Below are 26,990 nucleotides of genomic sequence, written 5' to 3'. Positions count from 1 at the left end.
TAATACCATGAGAGCTCTGCCACCTTCAGACCTCACCTTACCTACTCCCCCTGGAGTTCAAAGACTGAGGTAGTTGAAAGTTCTGCTGGCTCTGAGCTAAGAGCCTCCTTCTGAAATCCTTACCAGCAAGAGTTTGGTAGGGAGAGGCAGATAAGGATCCAGTGAGTCCTTCAAATCTTGCAGATGATCTGAGCTTCCACTGGAGCAGTTAGTTCCCTGCAGTAACCCTTCTCTTACTTGTTCCATGCCACTTTCTTTTCTACAGCTTCTTTCCAACCTGCTTTTTTTTGGAATAAGTTTCCTAGCATTAAACATATCCATGTTTTTTAAAATCATGTATCCTGATACAAATTAAAAAAAAAAAAAAAAAGAAAAGAAAGTGACAGTATGTGACTTCAGAGACTGTGTCTTTAAAAGGTACTGAGCTTTCATCTGGGTTGTTTTGTTTTTCACTTGTTATTGAATCACTTGTTTTGGGAACACCAGCTGCCATACTGTGAGCTTCCCCATTGAGAGATCCATGGGGTAAAGAGCTGAGGCCTCTGGCCAATGGCAAGCAAGGAACAGACTGCCAACCGCCATGTGGGTGAGCCATCTTGGAATCGGATTCTCCAGCTCCAGTCAAGCCCTGAGATAATTGGGGTCCCAGTTGAGAGCAGGAATGAAACCTCATGGGAAACCCTGAACCAGAAGCATCCATCTAAGTTACTCTCTGACCCTTAGAAACTGTGAGATATACATAGATGTTTGTTGTTTGAAGCTGCTAAATTTTAGGGTAATGTATTATGTAGCAAGAGATAACTTATACATGACTAGTAACAGTTGCCAACACATTCAGATGGCATTGAATCTTAATTTGGAGTCAAAGGAAGATAACCACTACATTGCAATATAGCAATTTCATTTATAGAAATCTGTTCCAGGAGCTTTTGCCTATGTCATTATGAATTTATACACAAAGTTATCAGGGATTATTACCTTGCATTAAAATGTTCAGCAATAAGGGATTGCTAACTAAATTACGGTCTGTCAAGTTCAAGTAATTTTAAACAACTTTTAACAATAAGTTGAAAGACTTTGAAATGATACAAACAACAACAACAGAATATAAAATTGCATATATAATGCACATACAACTCTAAATATCTCTTCATTAAAAAACTAGTAAGAAAGTCTTAGCTTAACTTAAGAGATAGAAGTGATGCCTTTAGTGTCTGAGCAACCAGTGTCCTCATTATTTGCAATAGGCACACTGGTCCTGTTTAAGATCCATCCTTCCTTTTCCTGACTTGGCTCCTTGCTGTCTCCCTTTCCTTTTCTGGGAGCTAGCTTCTATAACAGACACATGAATCAGATTCACTTTCCTTTTTAGTTTCTCCTCAGCCTTCTTTTTAGCCACATTTTTCCGATTAATGAAAACCTTGTTAGCTATCTCTAGCAGTTCAGTAGCATTCTTTACCCTTCCAGTTTCTGTAGCTTTCTCCTTATGTCTGGCTAAGCCTGACTAATGAAGGCTGCATTGACCATAGTTTGATCCTATGAGGCCTCTGGGTCAAAAGGAGCGTAAACTCAATATGCTTCACAGAGTCTCTCATAAAAGGCTGCCGGATTTTCATGAGGCCTCTGGAAAACCTCAGAGGTCTTGGCCATATTAGTGGGCTTATTGGCCCCAGCCCGGAGCCCCTGGAGGAAGGCCAGCCAATATCTCTCTAACCTGGCCCTCCCATCCTCTGAATTCGGGTCTCATCTGGGTTCCACATCTGGGAGAGCATCCCTGGCCCATCTGTCTGTGTCCCTGTTAGGACTTGGGTCTGGAGCCATTTTTGAGCTTGTTATTACTCTCATGCGCTCCTCAGTGTTAGAAAGCATGACAAGGAGTTGTTTGCAGTTGACCCAGGTGGGCTTATGGGTCTAAAAAATTGACACCAGAAGGTCAACTGTGGCTTGAGGTTTTTTGGAATAAGCGGGAATGTGATGCTTTCACTTTAAGAGATTGGTCGTAGTGAAAGGCTGGTAATAAAAGACAATCCCCCCTCTTGTGGGGTCCCATTTTCTCCAATTATATGAGGACCCACATTTCTTGGAGTGGCATCTGGAAAGCCAGAAGTGGTTTGGGTCACCGATCAGCTGACCACAAATGTTGTCCAACTAGCTCTGGAGAGTCCTTTGGGGGGAGATGGAAGGAGGTAGTGTATATAACTTCCTTGGCTAGGCAAGAGGCACTGGATACTGCTTGAAGGATGTATGGAGGTGGTAGAACTGGCAGGGCTTCCTCAGGGGATTCCAGCAGAATAGGGGGCTTATTCTCCTTCTGCAGGGCCTCCGCTTTTTACTTATATACACAAAACTGGATCCAAAGTGGCTTAAGCTCTGCTATTTCTAGCCACTGGTCAATATAAGGGAACTGGTCAGGATGACCTGGCTCTCCTGTGATAATTCTGTGAACATTTCTGATCGTGGAGACATCCAATGTGCCCTCTGCTGGCCATCCTACTCCAAAAGATGGCCAGTCTATTTCACACATTTTTTTTTTTAACTCCCAGGGGACTAGTTTTACCCCATAGTCCCCAATAAACCCCTTTTTAAAATTCCTTAACATACATTCTAAGACAGTAGAGTTTGTGGAAGAGCTATTACCCATGTTGCAGGGAGGGACCAGGTTTCCTCCCTTTAAAAAAATACCTGAATAAAAGAACTAATCAAAATAAGGCTTATTTTTCTAACTTCATTTGTCCTTGGGTGTGGACAGCAAATGACATTAATCATATTTCTGCTTTCAATCTTCCTGAGTATATTGACATAAGCTATTTAACCCCTGTTTAGGGAGGCAAAGTGCAAATCATTTACTCCCAAGTGTCCTTGGTTTAGGGAAGACAGGATTTACAAGATGGCTCCAATGTCTTTGATTTAGGGACTATAGGATTTACAGGATTAAGACAGGATTTACAAGATGCCTTAAAACAGGATTTAAGACAGGATTAAATAATTAACATTCCTCAGATTAGCAATACATTCATATTTTTTAAGAGACACAAACAGAAATTTCACTAGCTAAACAATTTAAACAAACAAAAAGAGACATATTTAAACAATAAAGACAGATAACATTCCCCACTAAAAACTGAATCACCTCGGAAATGTGGGAGAGGTGTAGAAGGGTTTTAAAAAAATAAAACAGAAACAAACAAACATAAAAACACTTTTACACCAGCACATGCCACATTTATACCACAGAATACCCTTCATTCACAAAATCAGTTTCAATTGCACAGAGATACAGAACACAAGTCCCTTAACAGAGGCAGTAGAAAACTTCCTGGGAACACTTCTCTTCTACCCTTTTAAAAGGAAGGCCAGACTCAGACCTTTAGCCAGTCTGACTTCTGACTTCCCTCCCCGGACGTCCCAGAGACAGTGAATACCATCTAGAAGCCATTCCTCCAGATGATCTGAGCTATCCTGAGGTAAATAATTACCTAGGTAGGGGCTAGATACCTCTTCTGTCCCATAGGACAGGCCAGAACTCAGACCCATTTCCCTAGGGAAAAACTTAGTTTCAGATGTCTGATTTTGACTTCCCTCCTGGGAAGTCCCAGAAAGGTGTTTCCTACCTCATTTGGGTCCGTCAGAGTGCGGAGTCACCGCAGTCCCTCTGGGCCCCGCGAGTTCAGGAACCCGCAAATGTGCCGGTGGCACACCATCCTTGGGTCTCAGAGCCCAAAGCAAGTCCTCTCTCATCAGCAAGGGCCTAAGAGCCAGCTCAACTGACGTTTCTCAGACAACGCACCAAATGTTGTGGCAGAATGCACAGGAGAACGGTCAGCCAGCCAAAAGAGACAAGAAAAGCCGCAAATACCTTTAAATCTCCCCCAGAATTCCAAAATTTCAACCTAACACAACAAAATCACAGAGCAAACCAAAGCCCCTAGTACACAATCATAGACAGAGATTTTTATCGACTATCCCTCCTTGATAGAGAGCAAACGTCTCTGAGAAAAACTAACTCAACAGCGCTGCTTGAGACTTTTGCAGACCATCCCGGGTTCAGCCTTCAGCAAATCAAATGTTTTAACCAGATGAGCAAACAGAAAATCAAAGTAGCTTTCGCTTTCACACAGACCAGTTAATCAGCAGATAATTATGCCAAGACAGACAAACATCCGTACTCACACTCTAGACTAGCCCAGACTGGAGCTGAGCAGATAATGCCCAACTCCCCAGATGGGCATGGGGGCACTCCCGGCTCCCACACCCCAGAACAGAATTCTCGACTGACGTCTCGGTGAGGACCTACCAGGGGAGTTAAGACTGCGTAGCCCCCCCTCTCGGTAGCAAATTGGCTAGTCCCACACACAAACAAACAGAAGAGTGAACCCATAATTCCTTAATTGAATCTGAATTCACTCACCTCCGGAGTCCTGATTCCTGATTTACCTGATGAAGTCCTATGACTTCTGGAGAGGTGATCAAGCTCCCCCTTCCACTCACTTGGAGTGGGCCTGACTGACTGGGGCCCCTAACTTACCGATTCTGTCAACAGGTCCAGAGGTGTCTGTCCACTTTCTCCAGATGCTGGCCGGGTCCTGGGCTGAGGTCCGGGAGCGCCTGGAGCCACCCCTTCCCCCAGTTAAATTCTGCTAAAATCAGCAGCGCTCGTCTTCCGGAGGCCTGTCCCGCACCCCCGGGTCCCAAACCCTGTCCACTCACTAGAGGCAAGAGCCAAACACGGTTAGCTTCCCGGTCAATGCACCAAATGTTGCAGAAGACCAAAGAAATACTAAGCATGCTTCCTAGAGAAAGGGAGGGACCATGTTTATTAACACTAGTGGACTCCAGGAATCATTTCCAAATCAGAGTGAAGAAACACGCAGAGGGCTTCACTTTTATAACCTTCTGGGGTCTTTGTCTTGCAGATATGGTTCCGCCCCCTTTTGTGGGCTTACAGGAAGGCCCCCAGGTGTTGGGGGTCCCAGGCCATATTTGATGATCTGTCCTGGGGGCAGTGATAATGACCCTCCCCCGCCAGGGCAGTGCATTGTTCACAGTTTTTATGGCCTGACACGACTTGCAAGACCAGTGTCCTCCTCAATATGATACCCCTTCCACTGTTTCTATTCATATTAAACTAATCTACATATTAGCAGAAGGAAGAATTCTAGAAGCCAATGTGACCACAGAGGCAGAGATTGGAGTAATCCAACCACAAGCCAAGAATGCCAGCTGCCACCAGAAGCTAGAAGAAGCAAGGAAGAAATTCTCCCCTAGAGCCTTCAGAGGGAGGTGGCTGATTTTAGCCCAGTGATACTGATTTTGGACCTCTGGCCTCTAGAACTGTGACAGAATACATCTCTGTTGTTTTAAGCCACCAAGTTAGTGGTGATTTGTTATAGCATTCATATGAAACTAACACGCAAACATTTTCTTGAGGATTTTATGTCTTCACTAGCGTTCCCGTTGCAGGAAAAATCCTGCAATAGGATCTCCTGCTGCACTCTACCCCGCCTCCGCTCCTCCCTTGTCGCCCACCCCGATTTCTCCGCCAGCCCGCCTGCTTTTCCCTTCGCCCCCGGCCCTGACTTCGCTCCTCCCTTCTCCTCCCCTGCCCGCCCCCCCGCCCCCCCAGCTTGCTTGCTTCTTTGAAGCTTTACTCCCTTCTGCAGCTCTTGGCTTCTTTAGAGGCTGTCTTGATATGCAAATTAGCCGCCATCTTTGTTGGGGTAATTTGCATACTCGCCCTGATTGGTTGGTGGGCGTGGCTTTGCTGGTGGGCGTGGCTTGGGTGTAGCGAAGGCGCAGTCAATTTGCATATTTGTCTATTATTAGATAGGATAGGGCATATTGATTTGTCATTTTCTTGAGGTATCTTTGTCTGATTTTGGTACCAGGATAATACTGGCCATAAAACCCACATACCTAAACTTGTGCCCATAAAATTTATGTTCGCTTCTGGTCCTAGCCAAAGCCAGTCCTTTCACCTAAGATTAGACTGCCACCCTGTAGTCTACTCAAGGAAATTTCTTCAGCAATTCTTTCCTCTACATCATTAGTTTTTCCCTTCTACTTTCCATTGCTACCACATAGAGATGCTATTATTTCCCATCTCTTAATTTAAAAATAAAATAAAAACATCTTCTGACCCCATTTAACCCTTTAACTATTGCCTCTTTCCTTTTGGTTCTTTGCACAACTCTTTATTTAGTTGCCTATACTCACAATCTCCACATTCCCTTGTCCCATTCCCTCCTTAATCCACTCCAGTCAGGGTTTTGTCATCACCAACCAATGGACCTGCTTTCTTTAAGATCACTAGTGACTCGACATTGCTAAACACCATCGTTTATTTTTATATTATCATCATAGCATTTGATATAATTGATCACTTTTTCCTCCTTCCACATGTTCATGATATAGAATGGTAGCTACCACACAGGCTACATTCTCTCTCAGTGTCTTTTGCTGTGTCCTTTTCATTGCCTTAACCTCTACACTGAGTGGCTAGATTATTATTATGATCTCTGAATGCATAATAATCTGGCCTCTCAGTGTTTATGGTAGTGGGCCCAGGACTCAGATTGTGGACTTTTCCATCAACGTTTTCATTGTAGCTAATATACAGTATTTTCTCTTTTCTATATACCTTCCCTGACTACATGTCATCTAGTATTATGACTTTGAATACTATCTATACGCTGATGATTCCAAAGTTATATTTCTATTTAAAAATCTCCCATGAACTCCAGACCAATGTATTTAATAGCCCACTTTTATATCTCTTTTTAAGTCTAATAGTTGTTTCATACATGACATTGTGTATAAATCAGAATTCTAAATTCTGCCCTCAAACTGCTGCTTTTATACTCTTTTCTATCTCAGTTAATAGCAGCTCCTTCCTACTAATGGTCAGGTCAAAGATCCTGCTGTCACTCATCTCTTTTTTTTTTTTTTTTTTACTCCCCTCATCTTGTCTGTCAGCAAATCATATTAGCTATACTTTTAAGATATATCCAGAAATTGAGCACTTTTCATCATGTTTGGTGTGTTTCCAGTGTCCAAAAACATACGTGACACACAGTAGGCATGCAATAATAATTTGTTGAAAGAACGAATGAATTATGTCATATATGTACTCTCTACAATTTTCTTGACAATGTTTGGGCCATATTATGTTAATTTGATATCATCTGGCCCACGTGTTCCTCTCTATTCTCATATTTTGCCACTAACCAACAAGAATCATATACTCCAAGTGTAGTGATCTGCTTCATATTTATTACGTTGTATCATTCCATTGTGCATTCCTCAATAGTGTTCTCTCAGCCTAGAACATTCCTGCACGTTAACAGTATTTCAAGAGTCATGTCAGCCAACAAAAATCTTATTCTAGCCTAAATACTTCTCCCCTGGTGCTTGCTTACCTCAGCACACATAAATTCTATCACAGCACAAAACACACTCTACTGAGGTTTGCCTGTCTCCCCTTCAGAACTCTGAGCTCTGTCTTGCTCATCTTGCTTTGGAATTCCTAAAGTGTAGCACCGGGCCTGGCATGTGGAATGCAATAAATGTGTGCAAATGAATGAATAAAAGGATTCCTCTGGGTATTACATTTGTTCGTATATGGAATCATAAAACAAGATGTAATATAAAGGTATTTTTTGCTATAAATATGAATGAGTGATTCTTTGGTAGCAAGACTTAACACATCTTTAAAGGAAGAATGAGTTGAATATTTGCTTTAAGAGTGGTTTATTTTTATCCCTCCAAAGTAATCCAAAGACAAGCAAACATTTCCTCTTCCTGCACAGTAATTCTCTGTCTCTTACTCTTTCTCTTTAATCTTTATTTTATTTTGAAAGAACACAACATGAGATCTACTGTCTTAAATGTTAAAGTGTACAATACACTAGTGTCAGTTATAGGTACAATGTTGTATAGCAAATCTGTAAAGTTCATTCATCTTGCTTAACTTAAACTTTATAACCATTGATTAGAAAGAAGAAAATATATTAAATGAGTATATTCTAATTTTATTAAAAAACTATTTTTCAAAATTTCTGTGCCATATATTGAATTAGAAGAATCACCTTCCACTTTTACTACCATTTTCTCTTTCTCTCTCTCTCTCTCTTTCTCTCAATCTCTCTCTCTCTCTCTCTCTCTCTCTCTCATGCTCCTCTCTCCTTTCTCAAGCTTGAGAGAGCCAGTTGTCAGCTCTAACCAAAATTGTACTGTAACAATACAAAGAATACAAAATGCTTTATTATCATAAGGTTGCAACTATTATGTACAAAAGTATGTGTGGGCAGAGACTAGAAAAGTAATATGAAATGCAATTCACTGACATTTACCAAGCACATACAGTGACCTACACACTGTTCTGGATGTGATTACAAAGAAGCAACAGTCCCTTTCTTGGAGGAGTCTAGTCTCATAGCATTTACTCAGATTGCCATAATCTCCTTTGATAAGAAACTGTGGTGCCACTTGCTCTGTCCCCAACTTGGAGGACACCAGTATGCAACAAGAGTCAAACTTCTGGGGTTTCTGTGGCCCATTAGTGTTTATGAGCTTCTAGGGAATTACTGTGGAGAATGTCAACTTTATTATTAGTGGGAACTAAGATTGTTATTGGGGTGCGAAGGAGATGAGAGTTTTTGGAATGTAATCAGCAGATGTCCTTCTCACATGGTTAACAAAATACCATTGTTGGTGTTTCTGAAGCACAGTAGCTGCAAAGGTCCTATGCAAAGAGCTAGTGTGTGGGCAAACTGACCACTAGACCTGTAGTTTTGGGATGGCTCTTGGAGTCTGGCCCCCTTCTTCGGGCACTGCATTGATGTTTGTTTATAGCCATCCTTTCCCATATTCAAGAGGAGCACAGCTTTTTCTCCTAAAAGCAGTCCCAGGAAGGGCTGAGCCATTCGCTACTTCACAAGCAAAGAGATTGAAAGTTTCCAGTGCTGGTCCCAGGACCCAAACAGTAAAGGCTTATTCTGTCTCTTTCAGAAAGGGTCCAGACCTGAGAAGCACAAAGGTCTTTTTACTCACCTTGAGAAGGGAAAGCAATACCACTACTTTCCGTTGCTTCTGGATGTATTAGTCTCCACATAGGGCAGACAAGAAAATTCTCTACTTCCAGATACAGGCTTGCAGAAGTGGTGAAAGACAAAATGATTGTTAGGTCAGTAATCAAGATGTTTGAATGATGCCACTGGGGCTCTTTCTCTTTTCTCTCTGTATATCGTGGTCCTGCTTTCTTCTGTGTGGACACCAGTCTGCCAGCCCATTTCAGAACAGCAAGTCCCCAACCCCCCTTCCCTTATCCTGCTCTGAGGATTCAGGTTTATAAGGCCCCAAGTACCCAAAAGCTCAGCAAGAGAAAGATCCTTTCTTTCCAAGGATCTCTGGGAAGGACTCCAATGGGCTCTGCTTGATCATATGCCTGTCCCTAGACCACAGCTGTGTTCAGGAAGATGAGGTACTTAGATTGACCAGCTTGGGTTACACACCTTCTGTTACAATGCAGAGGATGTGAGTAAAAGCCCTACCAGGTAAGGTAAGAAACAACTCCCAAAAGGAAAGATTTTTAGCAGACAAAAGATTAACAAACAAACAAAAAATACTAAAAATCCCAAACCAAACCAACATGAAAAAAAGTAGAATAGGTGTTTACTAGCTAGGGGGGAATAGTCAGGTTGACCTCCAGGTTTTTGCTGCTAGGTGACTGGTGATGTTAATAGAAAATGCAGAGGTAGAAGCAGTTTGAGCCCATATTGAGAGTTGAGTTGTTAAAATGTTGAATTGAGGGTGACATTCGAATGAATAATATCTTGGAAGCAATGAGTCACAGGAGCATAGCAGAAAGATATACGTTTAAAAATACAATTTTAAATATAAAATTGATTCGTGTTAGGGTGCATCAGGGTATGCAGTGGGAAAGCCACGACAATTCTTTTTTTTAAATACATTTTTATTGATTTCAGAGAGAAAGGAGAGGGAAAGAGAGATAGAAGCATCAATGATGAGGGAGAATCATTGGTTGGCTGTCTCAGGCATGCCCCCTATGGGGATCAAGCCTACAACCCCAGCATGTGCCCTTGATAAGAATCAAAACTGGAACCCTTCAAACCAGCTAGGGCTCTAGCATAATTCTTCAGTGGGCAAGTTCTTTAGATCAATAATCTATGTTGCCTATTTTAGAAATCTCCTTACAATATTAAGCCCCCCCAACCCCCATCCCAGCCCCCTACCCCCACCAGAAGCTGCACTTCCTTCCAGTCATCTCTGGACTTTCACTGCTAGGCTTGAGTTTGGAGTCCAGGCTACTTGGCCTAAGAGACCCCACAGAGACAGCTACGGACTACAATTCCCAGGGTGCTCCGCAAGTGGGCGGGGCGTGTCCGGGGGCGGGGTCAGGAACAGCCACCCAGAGAGCGCGGAGGCGGGGAGATCCGGCGGCGCCGAGCTGAGGTGGTGAGAGAAGAGCTCCCGGATGTGGAGAAGCTGGGGAGGAGGCGTGGGAGGAAGATGGACTCGGTGGAGAAGGGGGCCGCCACCTCCGTCTCCAACCCGCGGGGGCGGCCGTCCCGGGGTCGGCCGCCGAAGCTGCAGCGCAACTCCCGCGGCGGCCAGGGCCGGAGTGTGGAGAAGCCCCCACACCTGGCGGCCTTAATTCTGGCCCGGGGCGGCAGCAAGGGCATCCCTTTGAAGAACATTAAGCATCTGGCGGGGGTCCCGCTCATCGGCTGGGTCCTGCGTGCGGCCCTGGACTCGGGAGTCTTCCAGAGGTACGCACGGACGGACGGGCGGGCAGCGCGGCGGGGGGCGGGGGCCGCGGAGCAGCGGGGGCCGCGGAGCAGCGGGGGCCGCGGAGCAGCGGGGGCCGCGGAGCAGCGGGGGCCGCGGAGCAGCGGGGGCCGCGGAGCAGCGGGGGCCGCGGAGCAGCGGGGGCTCTGGGGGCGCTCGCTCCTGGAAGGGATGTGCGGCATGTGGGGTGTCTGGGCCCCGGCTGAGAGCCCAGGGAGAACAGGCTCCAGCTTATTCCCTGTTCTGTAGCTGCTAATCGTCATGACCTGGGACAGATCCTGACCCCGCCCTTGAGAATGCCACCCCTAAATGGGGACATTTTCTCTTAACCGTCTTCCGCCGCTCTTGCTGACCTCACCGGGGAAAGGAGGCCACTCCTGTGAAACGCCCGCGGTAAGGGGTGAACTCTTCGACCGAGGCCACCGGGTGCCACTGTTGCTCGCGTCTGACGGCCACTTGGTGCTGCTGATCGATCGGGGAGGCGTCAGGTTCCTGAATGGAGGGGGCGGGGGAGGGGGTACAAAGGCTTTCTCATTTTCAGCTCAGCTTAGAGAACCTTCCCTGACCTTTGAAAAAGGCTCAAAGCTATCTGCCTGTGAGTCAGCACAATCTAGGGCTCCCTACATTTGTGGGTGGGTGGGAGACAGGGGGAAAGCGTACAGCTGGCCGTTTTATGTGCTCGTAAATGGTTTTATCATACCTTTGGAACCTGGGCTGCCCTGAGGACAGTTTTATTGTTCATCGCATAGAGACGTTGCCACCTGCCATAGGAGTTACAAGCTGATGTCATTCATAAAAGATGGGAGATGGAAGTCTGTGCCAAGAATACATTTATTTTGCACATAGCAACTTCAACCTAATTATATTTGAGTGTGTTATTGTGGAGAGTAAAGTATTTTAGACCTTTTGATGTTTGGGTCCTGGTTTTTAAAGAGATGGCTGTCTTTGAAGCGGATTAATTACCCACATTTATATACAGGTATCAGTTTACTAATTCCTTTAATGTTTTAATCCGAAGGAAGCCTGGGTGGAGAGAGGTGGCACCCGGAAGATAACAGTAATGCAACAGGAAGTGTGCAAAGGAGAGATAGGGAAAGACGTGGGGGTTTAGTTCAATTTTCAGCAAACATTTACTGAGCCCTAATTTCTGCTCTATGCATCCAAGAGACTAATACCAGGGTGAATGCGACATGGTTCTTTCCTTGTGAAGTCCACAAGCCCGCGTTGGAAAATGTTTACCTCCTTACAAAGGGTATATACACTGAAAAATAAGGGCTGAGATAAAGTGCATTCAGGCAGCAGTGATGTAGTAAAATCCCATTTTTGTGAAATGAACTAGAAATCAAAATTACCGATTGAGCCCTGGCTGGTGGGCCTCAGTTTGTTGGGCATCCTCTCTGTGCACTGAAAGGTTGCCAGTTCCCCTGTCAGGGCACATGCCCAGGTTGCAGCTCACACCGTTTCTACCTCGGCATTTTCTGTTAACATCACCAGCCATGGAGGGGCAAAAACCTGGAGGTCAACCTCATTGTTCCCCCACTAGCTAGGAAACACCTATTCTAGTTTCTTTCCTGTTTGTTGGTTTGTTTGTTCTTGCTGATCTACCCTGGAGTCAAAGTGTAAGGGTGTATTAATTGCAAATTTGGGTAAGTCATCTAATATTGTCTCTGTGCCTCTGTGTCATCATCTTCAGAATGGGCTTAAGTGTATCTCCCGGGCTTGCTGAGGGAATTAAGTGAGATAAAGTATATGCAACCCTTAGACTAGTGCCTGGCATATAGTGTGTGAGCTATCCTTGACATTTTCCCCTTGTATTGAAGGTTTCTACAATCTTCATCTCTTCCATGGGCCAGTTTCCTTACTGGTAAAATTGGGAAGTTATCATTATCTTCAAAGTTGTTGTTTTTTTAATTCTAACATTCTTTTGAGCCAAATTTGGCCTGGAATGACCCCTGCTCTCCAAGGTGAAAAGCTTCTTGTGAGCAGGTACTACCTTTCTCACTCTGGTGTGCTTTATAGATCAGAACCTCAATTAAAATGTGCTCGCTTTAATTTGATTGACTTATTCTGAAGCTGCAGTTGGAATTTGGAGCAGCCTCCCTATTTCTTCAACAAATATTTACCCCAGGAAGGAAATCTGCCTGATTTGTGTTTTTCAAGAGATTTTTGTTCAAAATCATTATTTGACTCAGTTGAGACATATTTTCCTGGCCTGCTCAGAATCAAAGCTAGCAGTATTTTATTGATTTCAGAGAGGAAGGGAGAGGGAGAGAGAGAGAGAGAAACATCAGTGATGAGAGAATCATTGATCAGGTGCCTCCTGCATGCCCCACACGGGGGATCAGAGCCCACAACCCTCACTGGGAATTGAACCTTGACCTCCTGTTTCATAGGTTGGGTCAACGCTCAGCCACTGAGCCACGCCAGCCAGGCTAAGCTAGCAATATTTTAAAAGCCACTAACTTGGGTAGTAAGGAGTCAAGATAAATACTGAGATAATTTTATTTGCATTTAATAAAAAGTTACCGTTAGAGCTGAGTTTGTAAAAGCTTGATTTTCAAAAGTATAAGTAAACCTCAGAACAAATTGATTTTTTAAAATATTGCCTAGCATACTGGTGAAAAATAAGCATTTCTAGGTTGTGGACTTATGACTAATGAAAGGCCAATCTTGTGTTCTCTTTAAAATGGCAGTGTATGATTTGAAATAACTTTTAATAGGCACCATTGTTGATATTCCTGTTTATCTTGTTAGATGTAATATGATTTCATGTGAGAATAAAGCCATTGGCATTTAGACTTTGACATTTACTCTAAATTTGATTTTAAATTTTGTTAGGCCTCTTTGTTCACTTGCTCATTCTTTCTCCTTTGCCCTTCCTCATCTGATTCCTCTATATCAAAGGAAATTATCTACTTACTTAAATCCTTTAACAATAGATGATGATCCTTAGATTTTTAAGTGTACGTATTGGATGTTATTTTCATATCCCCAGTGCCATTGCCTTATATTATACATACAAATTAGACATTTGGACCTTTGATGGTCTGAAAGCAGAACTCCATTTTTCCTTCCAACAGAGTCAGTGTAAGGATTAAATGAGACTGTAGATTTTTTAAAATTACCATTTCTATTTTATTATTTTGAATAGAAAATATTTAATTTTTATTCTGAGTTGTGGTTTATAGTTAATCCTTATAAGAACCATTTGTGGTAATTATTATCATCACCTCTATTTACTGAAAATTGAGTCTTTGGGAGATTATGGATGTTGCATAGGGTCATATAGCTAGCATATGATGGAGCCAGGATTTGAACTCCTTCCTTTAGAGCCCATGCTCTCAACCTTTTACTGTTTTAGTCAACAAATATATATTAGCGCCTGTTATATAGCAAGCACTGTAAAAATATTTTGTAGAAGATAAAGCATTATAGAAAGAGTAATTATTGCTTCCTTACCTCTCTTTCCTTAATGGCTTAAAGGGAATTATAGTACTGTGTTGGACTCTTGTCTCTATGATAGGCCCAAAGTTTCTCAAGAAAATGGTCTGTGTATCCCCAGTGTCCAGACAAGTGCCTAGTGCCTGAAACAAACTATGACTAAGTAAACATTTCATGAATGAAGTAATGAATGAATGATAAAGGGTTTAAAGAAGAAAAAGAAGCAAATAAACCTCTTCCAGAATCTCTTATTTTTTAAAATTTATCTTTTAAGCATTTCAGATTGGAGAGGGTGCAGGCTGGGCTGAGGGACAATCCCCCCCCCCCCCACCCCTGTGCACGAATTTCATGCACCAGGCCTCTAGTTTATATAAATAACAATATATTTTGTATGTAGTATAAATATTTCTATGTATAAATATAAACATATCTAGGACATTTACTTAGATATTTTAAAATACTGTTTAAAATATAAATAAATAAATGTACTGTTTATATTTTAAATACTGTATTTTTTAAATTTTATGGTAGTTTGGATCTGTAACATTATTTTCACAATACAAAAAACTATTCTAACATTATGTAAGCTGTATTTTAGGGTTTTAGAGCTCCTTTTTATCTGTAATGATTTCTTTTAGTGAATTGGCTTTATTTATTTGTTCTTTTTAATATCTATACAGTGTGTGGGTTTCGACGGACCATGATGAAATTGAGAATGTGGCCAAACAATTTGGTGCACAAGTTCATCGAAGAAGTTCTGAAGTTTCAAAAGACAGCTCTACCTCATTAGATGCCATCGTAGAATTTCTTAGTTATCACAATGGTATGAGTTTAATAGTATATTCAAAATTTTATGTAATTTATAACTTGCTTATTAGTTCACAAGACTTGTTTTAACATTTGCATTTAAGATTACTGTCTTGCAAAGAACTTTATTCTGATGTCCTTTTGTTTTGTCTTTTTAAAGAGGTTGACATTGTAGGTAATATTCAAGCTACTTCTCCATGTTTACATCCTACTGACCTTCAAAAAGTTGCAGAAATGATTCGAGAAGAAGGATATGATTCTGTTTTCTCTGTTGTGAGGCGCCATCAATTTCGATGGAGTGAAATTCAGAAAGGAGGTAATTTGTTATGTCACTCTTTATTTTAGCTCATTTTATGGAGAATCAGTTTTTCATATGCAAATATTCTTTAGGAGTGAGGAGAGTAAAAAGAAGCAGTAAAAGAAAACATGATTCTTAACCCTAGTAGGTAATAACACTTCTAATCCGTTTTCAATCTTGTGATTACTGAGGGAAGACAGTGAGCCAAAATTAATTCTTTGCTTTATTTTTACAAAGGAACATTTTAACCCTTTATTTGCCTTTTCAGACTGACATATAATTTTTCTAAGTCAAATACTTTTATTTTTGTTCTAGAAATGTTTGATAAACTCTATATAAATCATATAGAATTGTGGGAATAGAAAGCATCCACCAAAGAGTTTTGGAGGAACTCAAGAATGAATTGTGTGATTTCCAAAAATATGTTACTCCTTTAAGTAAGAAGAGTTCCATAGTGTTTAGGTAGAGCCTGATTTCTAGCCAGATAAACTAGCAAAATATGTAATAAAGAATAGAATCACCAACAAATAGGTAAATATAACATACTTGAAGAAAGGCATTGTGATTTCTGTTATGTGCCTTTTGTTGAGTGTAGAAAAGCTGGCCTAATTGTCTCTAACATATGTGTAACTTAAGATGTTATTCTTTTGAAGATGTATCTTTAGCATGTTATTCCATTATCTTCTACCATCCATTGTTTCTTATAAGAAATCAGCTGTAAATCTGACCATTGTTTCTCTGCATTTGATTTTATTCAGGCTACTTTTAAGAATTCCTGTTTATCTTTAGTTTCTATAGTTTTACTCTAATATGTATTGCTGTGGTTTTCTTTGTGTTCACCCTGTTTGGAGTTCCCTGAACTTTTCATATCTATAGATTGATATATGTCATCAGTTTTCAAAAATTCTCTTCAAATATTTCTTCAGCCACATTTCCTCTCTCCTTTTTTTCTGGGACTCCAATTTAAATGGATTTTAAACAATTTTATAGTGTTCACATGTCTCTCATAGTCTGTTCTACATTGTTTATTTTTTTCTTTGTGCTTTATTTTAAGTAATTTCGATTGACTTATATTTGAGCTCATGTATCATTTCTTCTAACTTGTCTAGTGCACTCTAAATTCTGTCCAGTGAATTATTTCAGGAACTGTGTGTTTTCCTATTATAGAATGTACCTTTAGAAGAAATAACTTGTTTCTTAAGTTATGTTTTAGATACTCCATTCTCTGTTGAGATGTTCCATCTTTTTATCCTTACTCTTTTTTTTCAAACTATAAGAGAACATCCTATATAATAAAAGGCTAATATGCAAATTGTCCCCTTGGGAGTTCGACTGACCAGGAGTTCGACCAACCGGGAGTTCGAAGGCTTGCTATGACGTGTGCTGACCACCAGGGGGTGGTGTGAAACGAAGGAAGGCCCCGGCTGGCAGCGGGGGAAAGAAAGGCCCCAATCAGCCCTGATTGCCTGTCAGGCCTAGGGACCCTACCCGTGCACAAATTTCATGCACTGGGCCTCTAGTTTATTTAGGAAATCACAGAGGTAAAAGTGATTTGTAGAAGAAATGGGCTTAAGAAACAAGTTATGCTAGTAGAGGCAAAGAAGGGCCCTTGGAGCTTAGAAGTGTGGAAGGTAAAAGTGACCAGACTTGGGGGCCGTCGGGGGAGACACTGGTATGCTCAGGGAGGGAAAGCACCTCAATTCATTTTAAAAAAATCTTTTTTTTCTAATTTCTTTAAGATGTTCATGATTGTTATCTGAAAATCCTTGATTGCAACATCTGGGTCATTTATAGTTCTGTTCCTGTGAATTTTTTTCTGATTAGGAGTCATGTATTTCTGCTTCTTTATATGTGTCATATTTTATCATGTGCCAGACATACAGACTGGAATATATATTATTTTCCTCCAGGGAGGAAAAACCTTTTCTTCTATCAGGCTGATAGGATAAGGGGCTAATCGCTTTGTTCTAATTAGGAGTTGGGCAGTGTTGCAACTATAAAAATTCTTCTGGTTTCTCCTTATTCCAGCAAAGTTCCTCTGCTTATGCCAAGCTTGATCTTTCTCTTAACTCTTTCTCAGACTGAGCAAATAACTCCAGTGGAAATTCAGCCACTGATCCTTGTTCACATAGGAAAGACTTGTCCCTCTCTCTTCTTCAAAGTACCACTTGAATTATCTTGTTTATTTGCTTACTAGAGGCCGGGTGCATGAAATATATGCACAGAGAGCTGTTCCTCAGCCTGGCCTGCACCCTCTCCAATCTGGAACCCCTCGGAGGATGTCCGACTGCTGGTTTAAACTGGCAGTCAGACATCCCTCTCGCAATCTGGGACAACTAGCTCCTAACCACTCGCCTGCTTGCCTGCCTGATCGCCCCTAACCCCTTTGCCTTCCAGCCTGATCGCCCCAACCTTGCCCCCCTGCTGGCCTGATCGCCCCTACCTTGTCCCCCTGCTGGCCTGATCACCCCTAACCTCTCTGCCTGCCTGCCTGATTGCTCCTAACTGCATCTGCCTGCCTGCCTGATCGCCCCTAACTGCCCTCCCCTGTCAGCCTGATCTCACCCCCAACTGCCCTCCCCTGCCGGCCTGATCTCAACCCCAACTGCCTCACCCCCAACTGCAGGTTTATATATATATAACTGCAAATTTATATATTTATAAATATATAAATAAAGCATTATATTTATATAAATACTTTCCAGACAAAGCCATGGTGGTGGGGGCCGAGGCAGAGGCAGTTAGGGGCGATCAGGTCGGCAGGGGAGGCAGTTGGGGGTGAGATCAGGCCGGCAGGGGGATCCCCTCCCCTGCCAGCCTGATTACCCCTACCTTGTCCCCCTGCTGGCCTGATCACCCCTAACCTCTCTGCTTGCCTGCCTGATTGCCCCTAACTGCCTCTGCCTGCTTGCCTGATCGCCCCTATCTGCCCTCCCCTGCCGGCCTGATCTCGACCCCAACTGCCCTTCCCTGCCAGCCTGATCTCACCCCCAACTGCCCTCCCCTGCCGACCTGATCGCCCCTAACTGCCTCTGCCTTGGCCCCCACCACCATGGCTTTGTCTGGAAGGAAGCCAGACATCTGGTAGATGGCCGGTCGACCCGGTCTAATTAGCATATTACCCTTTTATTAGTATAGATTGCCTATCTCCACCACTAGATTGCACACTCCATGAGAGTAGAAGGAGTTATGTTCACTGTTGTGTATCCAGTGCCTATAAAACTATACCACATACTCAATATATGTTTGCTGAGTATTTTTCCTAATTATATCAAACATTGGGGTGGAGTTGAGCAGAGGATGGTTTCGTTAGGGAAGTATGTAGAGATTATTCCTAGAAGCCTTTATATAACAGAAGTGACAACAAAAAGTGAAGAAAGATTCTGAAGAATCACCAGTTATTAAACACACACATAGCACAAGTGTATACATACCTGTACACATCCACAAACATAATTTAGGAAAAACTAAGTGAAAAGGCAAAGGAATTCCTATATACTAGTATTGAGGGTGTCATTTATTATATTGTGTTATGATAATTAATGTTGATATTGCTGAGCCTTCATTACCAAGAATAATAATAAATGCCATTTATTATTATGGTTAGTTTCTTTTTTAACCACTGGTAAGAATTCATAGTACATTATATAAACATTTTTGTCACTATAAAAGTTTCGGTAATTTAGTAGGGAAATCTTCACTTTTCTATAATAATTCCATGACTGTCATTTCTCAACCACATTAGATGAATAATGCATACATTGTATTTCTATAGAAACAAATAATGATAAATAGTTTAAAGGGGTTAGTTATTGAATATGGGTATTTTATGGCAAATTGGTTTTTGACTTTAAGGTTTCCCTGATGTCCTCCCAAAGCATTATATTTATATAAATACTTTAAAATATTAATTATACAGAATTCCACTGTGAAATACTTTATCTTTATTATTATTGCTATTATTAGAAAACAAAGATAAGTCATCAGAATTATTACGGATTTTATTTAAATCCTTTTAAATATTTATCAAGATACAGAAATATTCTACATTCTGAGTTCATTTTTATGCTTTTTAAAAATTACTAAATGAACACTTTTAGGATTCAAAGCAATGTGGACTTAATATAGCTTTTTGCTTTTAGTTCGTGAAGTGACTGAACCTCTGAATTTGAATCCAGCTAAACGACCTCGTCGACAAGATTGGGATGGAGAGTTATATGAAAATGGCTCATTTTATTTTGCTAAGAGACATTTGATAGAGATGGGTTACTTACAGGTTTGTGCCTTCAATTTACAAAACCTTTTAAACCCTTTTGTGGTATACTTTTGAGTTTCAGGGAAGAGGTATGGCACAGTTCATAGTGAAAAATATCAACTCCTAGAGGAAAGGCATAGCTCAAGATTTATTATCTCAGCATTTATCCTGTAGGCTTATCCCAAACTGATCTTTGGAATCCATCCAGTAAATATGCAAGGAATTCTGCTACAACTAAAACATAATAAGAAATGAATCAAATATTGAATGTTCTATGCATGTCCTGGTATTCATATTATTCCATTCAAAACTTTAATTTATTGGTTGTGTTACTGTCAGGTTGTAGTTGTACAGTTGAATAACTTCTGTTGCTTTAAAAAGAAACAAACAAAAAAAGTATAGTAAAGGTGAAACAGCACCAACCTGGGCATCAGGAAAATCGATTTATAGTTCTGTCTCTATCGCTATGTAATCTTAAATATATTGTTTTATCTGTTCTTGCCCTTATTTTAAAATAAGGAGGTTGGGTGTTTCTCTCATCTTTAGAGCCTACATGGTTACATCATGTGCTATTTTTTCATTTTAGTTATAGCTCATGTGCTATTTTTTCATTTTAGTTATAGCTATTACTTATTCAGCACTTACCAAGGACTATATGAAACACTACATAGGATATCTCTTGTAATCTGCATAGCAACAGAATAAAGTGGACATTCCAAGCCCAGTTTTTCAGAGGAAGAAATGGCAGATTTGAAAAATGAAGTAATTGGCTCAAGGCAAAAACAAGTAGTAAATGGTATTGTCGGGATTGGGATTCAGATCCTTACATTACTCAAAAATAGCATTTAATAAAACCCTAAAAGTCCACTCTCTATAAGTAGAAATTCTAATGTGATTCATGCTCTGAGGGAAAAGTGTTTAGGTAAACTGTAGGCTGTTTGAATGTTAAGTTTGAGTGTTAAGGAAAATTCGATTTGACAGATAGAGATACCACCATCCCGAACTGGTTTGACCCTTTCCTAAAGTGTGAAGAAAAATAAAGTCTTTCATCATAATTTGTGAAGAGACTAGCAATTCTTGCCCCCATATCTCGGGATCAGGAAACTATCCCTATCTTTGCCCACATATGAATCAGACAGTATTGCTCACTCCCATCTGGAGCACAGGGATCTAAGATAATTCTGTACACTAGAGACTCTAGTTATTTTTTCCTTTCCTGTCTTGCCCCTTAGTTTCAAATAGGAACAAGTTCCAAAAACATTTCTATTACCTTTGAATGATGAGAGAGATTGCCAGAACAGAAAATTCCTGTGGTCAGAAAACTGGAGGATGGGTATTATTTTCGATTTTTGCAATCTTAAAGTAATCTATCCAAAGGAAAATGAGAACTTACACTGTGTAGATAAAAGTTGAAAAATATTAAAGTTAAAAGAAAATAAAAAAAATGTAAAAGTTATTTGTTTTATGTAGTTTGAATATATAGGAAACAAAAAGATAAGCTTTTCCCTCAGAAAAAGGGATTTGTTATCTGTCATTAATATTATTGGGTTATTCGTTTTTCTCAATACTGTAGAAATGAACTCATTGTTCTGTATTAGAAACTTTTCGATATATGTGAATGCATGTAAAAACCAGCACTCATGGCATTTGTACTATGTTTAGGGTGGAAAAATGGCCTACTATGAAATGCGTGCTGAGCACAGTGTGGACATAGACGTGGATATTGATTGGCCTATTGCGGAACAACGAGTATTAAGGTAAAAACAAGACTTAATAGCCTTTGCACAAGACTCTAACATTATTGTTAGTAGATTTGTTTATTGTACTTATGAACACTGATTTGTGATACTCCAACCATCTAAGGATCTGTGTAATTCATTTGCTCATGTGAGGAAGACATATACATAAACTATTCCTTTAGATGACACTTTCAATACGTTGAGAAACACATAGTCCACTTAGACCACACTACTTATTCTCCACTGTAACTTTAAGTGTATTTGTGAAGTGAATATGAAGGGTACTTCTGAATAATTGGATGGGAATGGGTTAAGTTTCCTGGCGTTAGCCAGATGAGAGACAGTGACTAGTATTGCACTTATATTCAAAGGTCTATTTGGTTTCTTTTAGATATGGCTATTTTGGCAAAGAGAAGTTTAAGGAGATAAAACTTTTGGTTTGCAGTATTGATGGATGTCTCACCAATGGCCACATTTATGTATCAGGAGACCAAAAAGAAATAATATCTTATGATGTAAAAGATGCTATTGGCATAAGTTTATTAAAGAAAAGTGGTATTGAGGTATGTGCCCCTGAATACAGCATTGTTTTTAAAGATTATGATTCAGGGTCAAGGAATATGTAAAGGAAATGAGATATACATTTTTTATATCATCTATTAAAATATCTGAAATTTAGCCTTCATGTGCCTAGAAAATTATCGTACTATTTAATTTTAGATGAGCAAAATGTCAACCAACAAGTAAATGTTTATTTAATAAGTATGAACGTATTATTTTCATATAGGTGCTTTTTAGTTGCCAAAGGATCTTGCAACAAGAAAGATTTAATAAGTGTCAGTGTTTAAAAATAAAGCAAATATCTTATAGACTTTAAAATGTAGCTTATTCTTATGATTAAAAATTTTAATTCACAATAGCTTAATATTTATGTGTATTTTAAGATGATTTCTCATAATTGATTAGAACTCTTACATATGTGTTTCTAAGCAGCACAAGAGACATATTATAGACTTTTCTTTGGATAAATTGAATTATAGGAGAATCTTAAATTAGCTTCAGACAGTGTATGTTGCACTTTTCACCTATAGGTAGAATCTTTTCCATGGTAGAAAACTGTCTTTCACCTTTACAGGTCTACATAGACATAGTAGAATTTGTCCTTCAAAAGGTCAAAGGACTACTCAGTTGTGACTTGTATTGTTTACCAAGGCATTATCTTATTCTGAAAGATTTCTGTTTCTCTTATTTTCTCCTTTTGTCCTTTTTTTTTTAAAGGTGAGATTAATCTCAGAAAGGGCCTGTTCAAAGCAGACACTCTCTTCCTTAAAACTGGATTGCAAAATGGAAGTCAATGTACCAGACAAGCTAGCAGTTGTAGATGAATGGAGAAAAGAAATGGGCCTGTGCTGGAAAGAAGTGGCATATCTTGGTTGGTATCTTTTTATTCGGCCATAATAAAATGAATCAGGATTTTTTTTTTTTAAGAAATGAAGGAATAAGAAAGAAAATTCCCACGATTAGCATGATTATAAAGAAATAGAAACTCTCTTACACTACTGACAAAAGTATTAAATTCAGACAGCCCTTCTGGAGGTCACTTTAATAATATTTATCAAGTGTAGCCAGAGAAATGATTGATTACCAATACATGCTGTGGAGTCAGACCATAACCTTGATGCCAGTTTTGGTAAGGAAAGCCTAGTTTCCTCATCTGTAAATTGGAACTGTTAAAAGTACCTATTGTCATTGGTCTATTACCAGTTACATAAAGTGGGTAAAGCATTTAGCAGATTCCTAATTATAAATACAACACTTTGAATATTTTTAGCTATTATTAAATGTACATCTTTTTTTATTTGTTTGTTTTAAATGTACATAGTTTTGACCCAAAAATTCCAATTCCAGGAAAGAAATTGGACAAATATGGCAATAATAGAGAAAAAAAGAAATGACCTAAATATTCTAAAAAAATAGAATATCTATAAAATTGAATACTATGCAACTATTAAAAACAATGGTCAGATCTCACAAGTTTTTCATGTTAGTATTGAGCAAATATATTTATTAGATGTTTACTGTATACAGACTTTGAACTGGTTCCTGGGACTTAATATTTACAGAGCTTACAGTCTAATGATGTCAATATTTTAAATAATAATGGCTAACAATGGCAAGTTATTATATATAATAGCTATAAGCCATGTATGAAATAAATATTTACAGGGCTAATATGGGCCTCAAAAGCATCACAGAATGCTTTGGAAGCATATGATCTGGGGACTCAGGGATAGCCTTTGAACTGCATGTACAGACTGTATGGAGAAAAATACTATAGAACCTTTGATAAAAAATGATCCAGGTTTTGTAAGAAGAGAACAATTTTATTGGAACATATAACAAATCCCAGTTATATTTATTATCTGTGTGACCCTAAGCAAGCTTCTCTAAACCTTAGTTTCCCTATTTATAGTATATGCCAAAATGTAGTGACTGTTCATAAATGGTGGTAATTAGGATGATTTCGAATATGTTGCTTTTACTTAAAAAATGTTTCCACCAAGATATGCATTATTTATATAACATAAGAAAAAACTAAAAAGTAGTAGTTAGAAAATTGGGAAAATAGAGAATGAACTCCAAATTTTTATTTTAAAAGAGCAGTTTTGTATGGACCACATAAATATATAACAATGTGTCCCTTAAAATATTGACACTTTTATAAGTAAAATTTAGTAAAGCTTCATTTGAGGGATGAGTAATACAAAGAAATATCCTAATTTTAATCATCTTTCAGTGAAAACAATTTAAATTTCAGTACATTTACCAATAGGAGAAAAAATTTAGTAGATAAATGTAGAAAAATATAAAAAACAGACTCTTAAACAGCATTTTATTGTTTGTTTTTGCTCTGTAATATAGTAATAGTTATACTCAGAATGGTGAATTTAAGGTACTGGGAGCTTCTGAAATTCATTCTGTCAAAAAATGGGGAGTTGAGAAGAAGCAAGGCAAGGGAAGAAGGGATGTAGTTATGTTATTTGTAATGGTGATTTTTCAACAAATAAGTGTTATTTAAATCAGAACTATTACAAATTAAAAGAGACTTACAATATATATCAACAACAGCCCATGGATATGGCTCAGTGGTTGAGCATTGACCCAAGAGTTTGATTACCAGTTAGGGCCCATGCCCAGGTTGCAGATTCGATTCCCAATAGGGGCCTTGCAGGAGGCAGCCAATCAATAATGTTCCTCTCTCATCGATGTTTCTATCACTCTATCCCTCTCCCTTCTTCTCCTTCTAAAAAATCAATAAAAACATTAAAAAAAAGATACATATCAATAAAAGAAAAAGATACATATCAGCAAAATGTAATATGTGGAGCCTTTTTGGTTTCTGATTCACATAAATCAACTAAAACAATTTTGAGACAACTGAGGATATTTGAATTATTAGGTGATATTAAGGAATTGTTGATTTTGTTAGTTTGATGATATGTCATTTTTTTTTTTTTAAGTATTTATCAGAGATAAATGCTAAAAAGTTTTGGGGGTAAAATATATCTGGGATTTCTTTCTCCCCTCCAAAAAGCAAGGTGGCAGGAAATAAGAGAAAAAATATTGATAAATTATCCAAAACATTGATAATTATTCCATAAGAACTTAGGGTTGTTGCATATATTTGAACTTTTAAATAATTCAAAGTAATTGTAATGTACATGGCAAGCAGAAAGTATACTCCATTTTCCTCCTTTGACTGATAAAGAGTTTATTTGAATTGCTTAGGGAAAACCCTACACCTCAATTTTACTTTTAAGTACTTTAACATATTTTTGTTGCATCTAAGCTGTAGTATATGCAGCGCTTTAGGTCACTAAACTTATTCGAATTACTTATTGTTTGCTGTTTGCATCATTTGGAAAGAATATTCTTTGTCTCTTTAAATGGTCAACCAGTGTGTCTTTTCTGCGATAGGAAATGAAGTGTCTGATGAGGAGTGCCTGAAGAAAGTGGGCCTAAGTGCTGTTCCTGCTGATGCCTGTTCCACGGCCCAGAAGGCGGTCGGGTATATTTGCAAGTGTAACGGTGGCCGTGGTGCCCTCCGAGAGTTTGCAGAGCACATTTTCCTACTAATGGAAAAGGTTGTTAACTCCTGCCAAAAATAGAAGTTAGTATAATGTGGGGGGGAAAGTCTACAGCCTTCTTCAGCTATTTTACTTTTGTTTTTGATTAAGTACAATTCCATGTTTTAATGTTAGACATGTGACTTGATTTGTGATATATCTTCATATCTTTTAAAGCAAAGTCTTCTCAAATTGTCTCTCCAAAACCTTCTGTGAAATAATTGTGCTGTACTTTTCTCTTTATGCAAGATAATTATTTAGAGATTGATTTACAGTCTCACATTTTTAGTAAATGCAAGTAAGAACATGATCAAAATTGACTTTGTATTGTACCCTGTAAAACTGTGTGTTTGTGTGCTTTTGATGCTATTTTATTTATTTGGGGACAGTGTATCTGGTAAGACATGCTCTTCTATTAATTAAAAAAATACATTTCACAGACTTGATGAAAACTGCCTTGTTGCTCTAGAAAAAATTTTACCGAACATGCTCTGATTTCCTTTTAACACTGACCATGCAATAAGTGTGAGAAACAAACCGCTAAATACTAGGTGTATAACTCCTGATTATAGCACATATACATAGTACAGATAATCTGAAGAAATGTTGTGAAGATGGTTTGCAGTTACCTTGAGGTCATGGTAATTATGTATACTAAATTTGACTCTCATCACAATTTTATAGCCACCACAAATTACTCTCCTACCTAGTTAGATTCTAAGAATTGGACATTATCTCATAAATATGGAAATTTACCTAATAAACACTAACCATTTCTTGTGGGACATTTGCATCTATTTCAAGTTAAAAACAATTCATGTAAAACTCTGGCAAGAAGCAATTCGTTCAGGCCAAGCTATACTGGAAGCTGTTTTCCTTTGTCACACCTAGTTAGATTTATACAGTTCAGAGTCTGCCCCCTATAAGCCAGACAGACATTGGAAAAAAAGAAGGATTATATTTTATCTTAATCTTAACATCTTGTCCTGGTTTTACTCCCATCTTTCCACTGCTGACTATTTTCTCCTATCCCTCAAATGTACACATTGCAAAGGTTCTAACCCCAGTTCTTTCCAGAGACCACATCTCTATTCAGTTTCAGCTGTAGCCTCCATGCAGATGACTCCAAAATCTAATCTCTGCTGAGTTCTGGTTGCATTTCAAACTCTTCATGAACCAGACTCCTGGACTTCACTCTCAAATGTCTGACTTTATCATTGAGACATCACAGTCTTTCACTATTTTTCTTTTTCATCTCTAGTCAGACACCAAATCTTGAGCATGCTTCAACTTATTACTCAGTGTCCATTCAGTTTATCCAATGTTATCATTAGGTTTAATTGTCCACATTTGCTGCTATCCTTACAAAATCTTTTAGTGACTCCAGGCTGACCACAGAATGTGGTAAAACATTTCTCAGCCCAAATGTACTCTGGCCACAACCTAATATTTCCAGCTTGGCTCCTACTGATCCTGAGGGTCCCTTGAGTTATTCTGTGTAATTCTCCTACAATGCC

General features: G+C 39.4%; 1 protein-coding gene across 2 annotated transcripts; it reads left to right on the top strand.

Annotated features, from left to right (window-relative positions):
• The first annotated feature begins 10,478 nt into the window (after positions 1-10,478).
• Positions 10,479-25,915, top strand: CMAS (cytidine monophosphate N-acetylneuraminic acid synthetase). 2 transcript variants are annotated; one of them, XM_008140481.3, is made up of 8 exons: positions 10,479-10,787; positions 14,928-15,070; positions 15,215-15,370; positions 19,495-19,628; positions 21,270-21,364; positions 21,738-21,909; positions 22,625-22,778; positions 25,325-25,915. In XM_008140481.3, the coding sequence occupies exons 1-8, from the start codon at positions 10,528-10,530 to the stop codon at positions 25,513-25,515; spliced, it is 1,305 nt and encodes a 434-aa protein (XP_008138703.1). In that variant the 5' UTR covers positions 10,479-10,527; the 3' UTR covers positions 25,516-25,915. The 2 variants fall into 2 exon arrangements, with proteins under 2 accessions (XP_008138703.1, XP_054575197.1); XM_054719222.1 differs by lacking the exon at positions 10,479-10,787 and adding an exon at positions 12,751-12,792.
• The last annotated feature ends 1,075 nt before the right edge of the window (positions 25,916-26,990 follow it).

The sequence above is a fragment of the Eptesicus fuscus genome, chromosome 7, assembly GCF_027574615.1.
Source record: "Eptesicus fuscus isolate TK198812 chromosome 7, DD_ASM_mEF_20220401, whole genome shotgun sequence".
In the NCBI taxonomy this organism is placed as follows: Eukaryota; Metazoa; Chordata; class Mammalia; order Chiroptera; family Vespertilionidae; genus Eptesicus; species Eptesicus fuscus.
This window is presented reverse-complemented; position numbering and strand designations above follow the sequence as displayed.

Bases quoted from the DNA above. Each gene is read 5' to 3' on its own strand.
- CMAS (XM_008140481.3), top strand. From the start codon at position 10,528: ATGGACTCGGTGGAGAAGGGGGCCGCCACCTCCGTCTCCAACCCGCGG. The intron at 15,371-19,494 runs GTAATTTGTTAT...TTTTGCTTTTAG, and splicing joins GAGTGAAATTCAGAAAGGAG to TTCGTGAAGTGACTGAACCT. The intron at 21,365-21,737 runs GTAAAAACAAGA...GGTTTCTTTTAG, and splicing joins GCGGAACAACGAGTATTAAG to ATATGGCTATTTTGGCAAAG.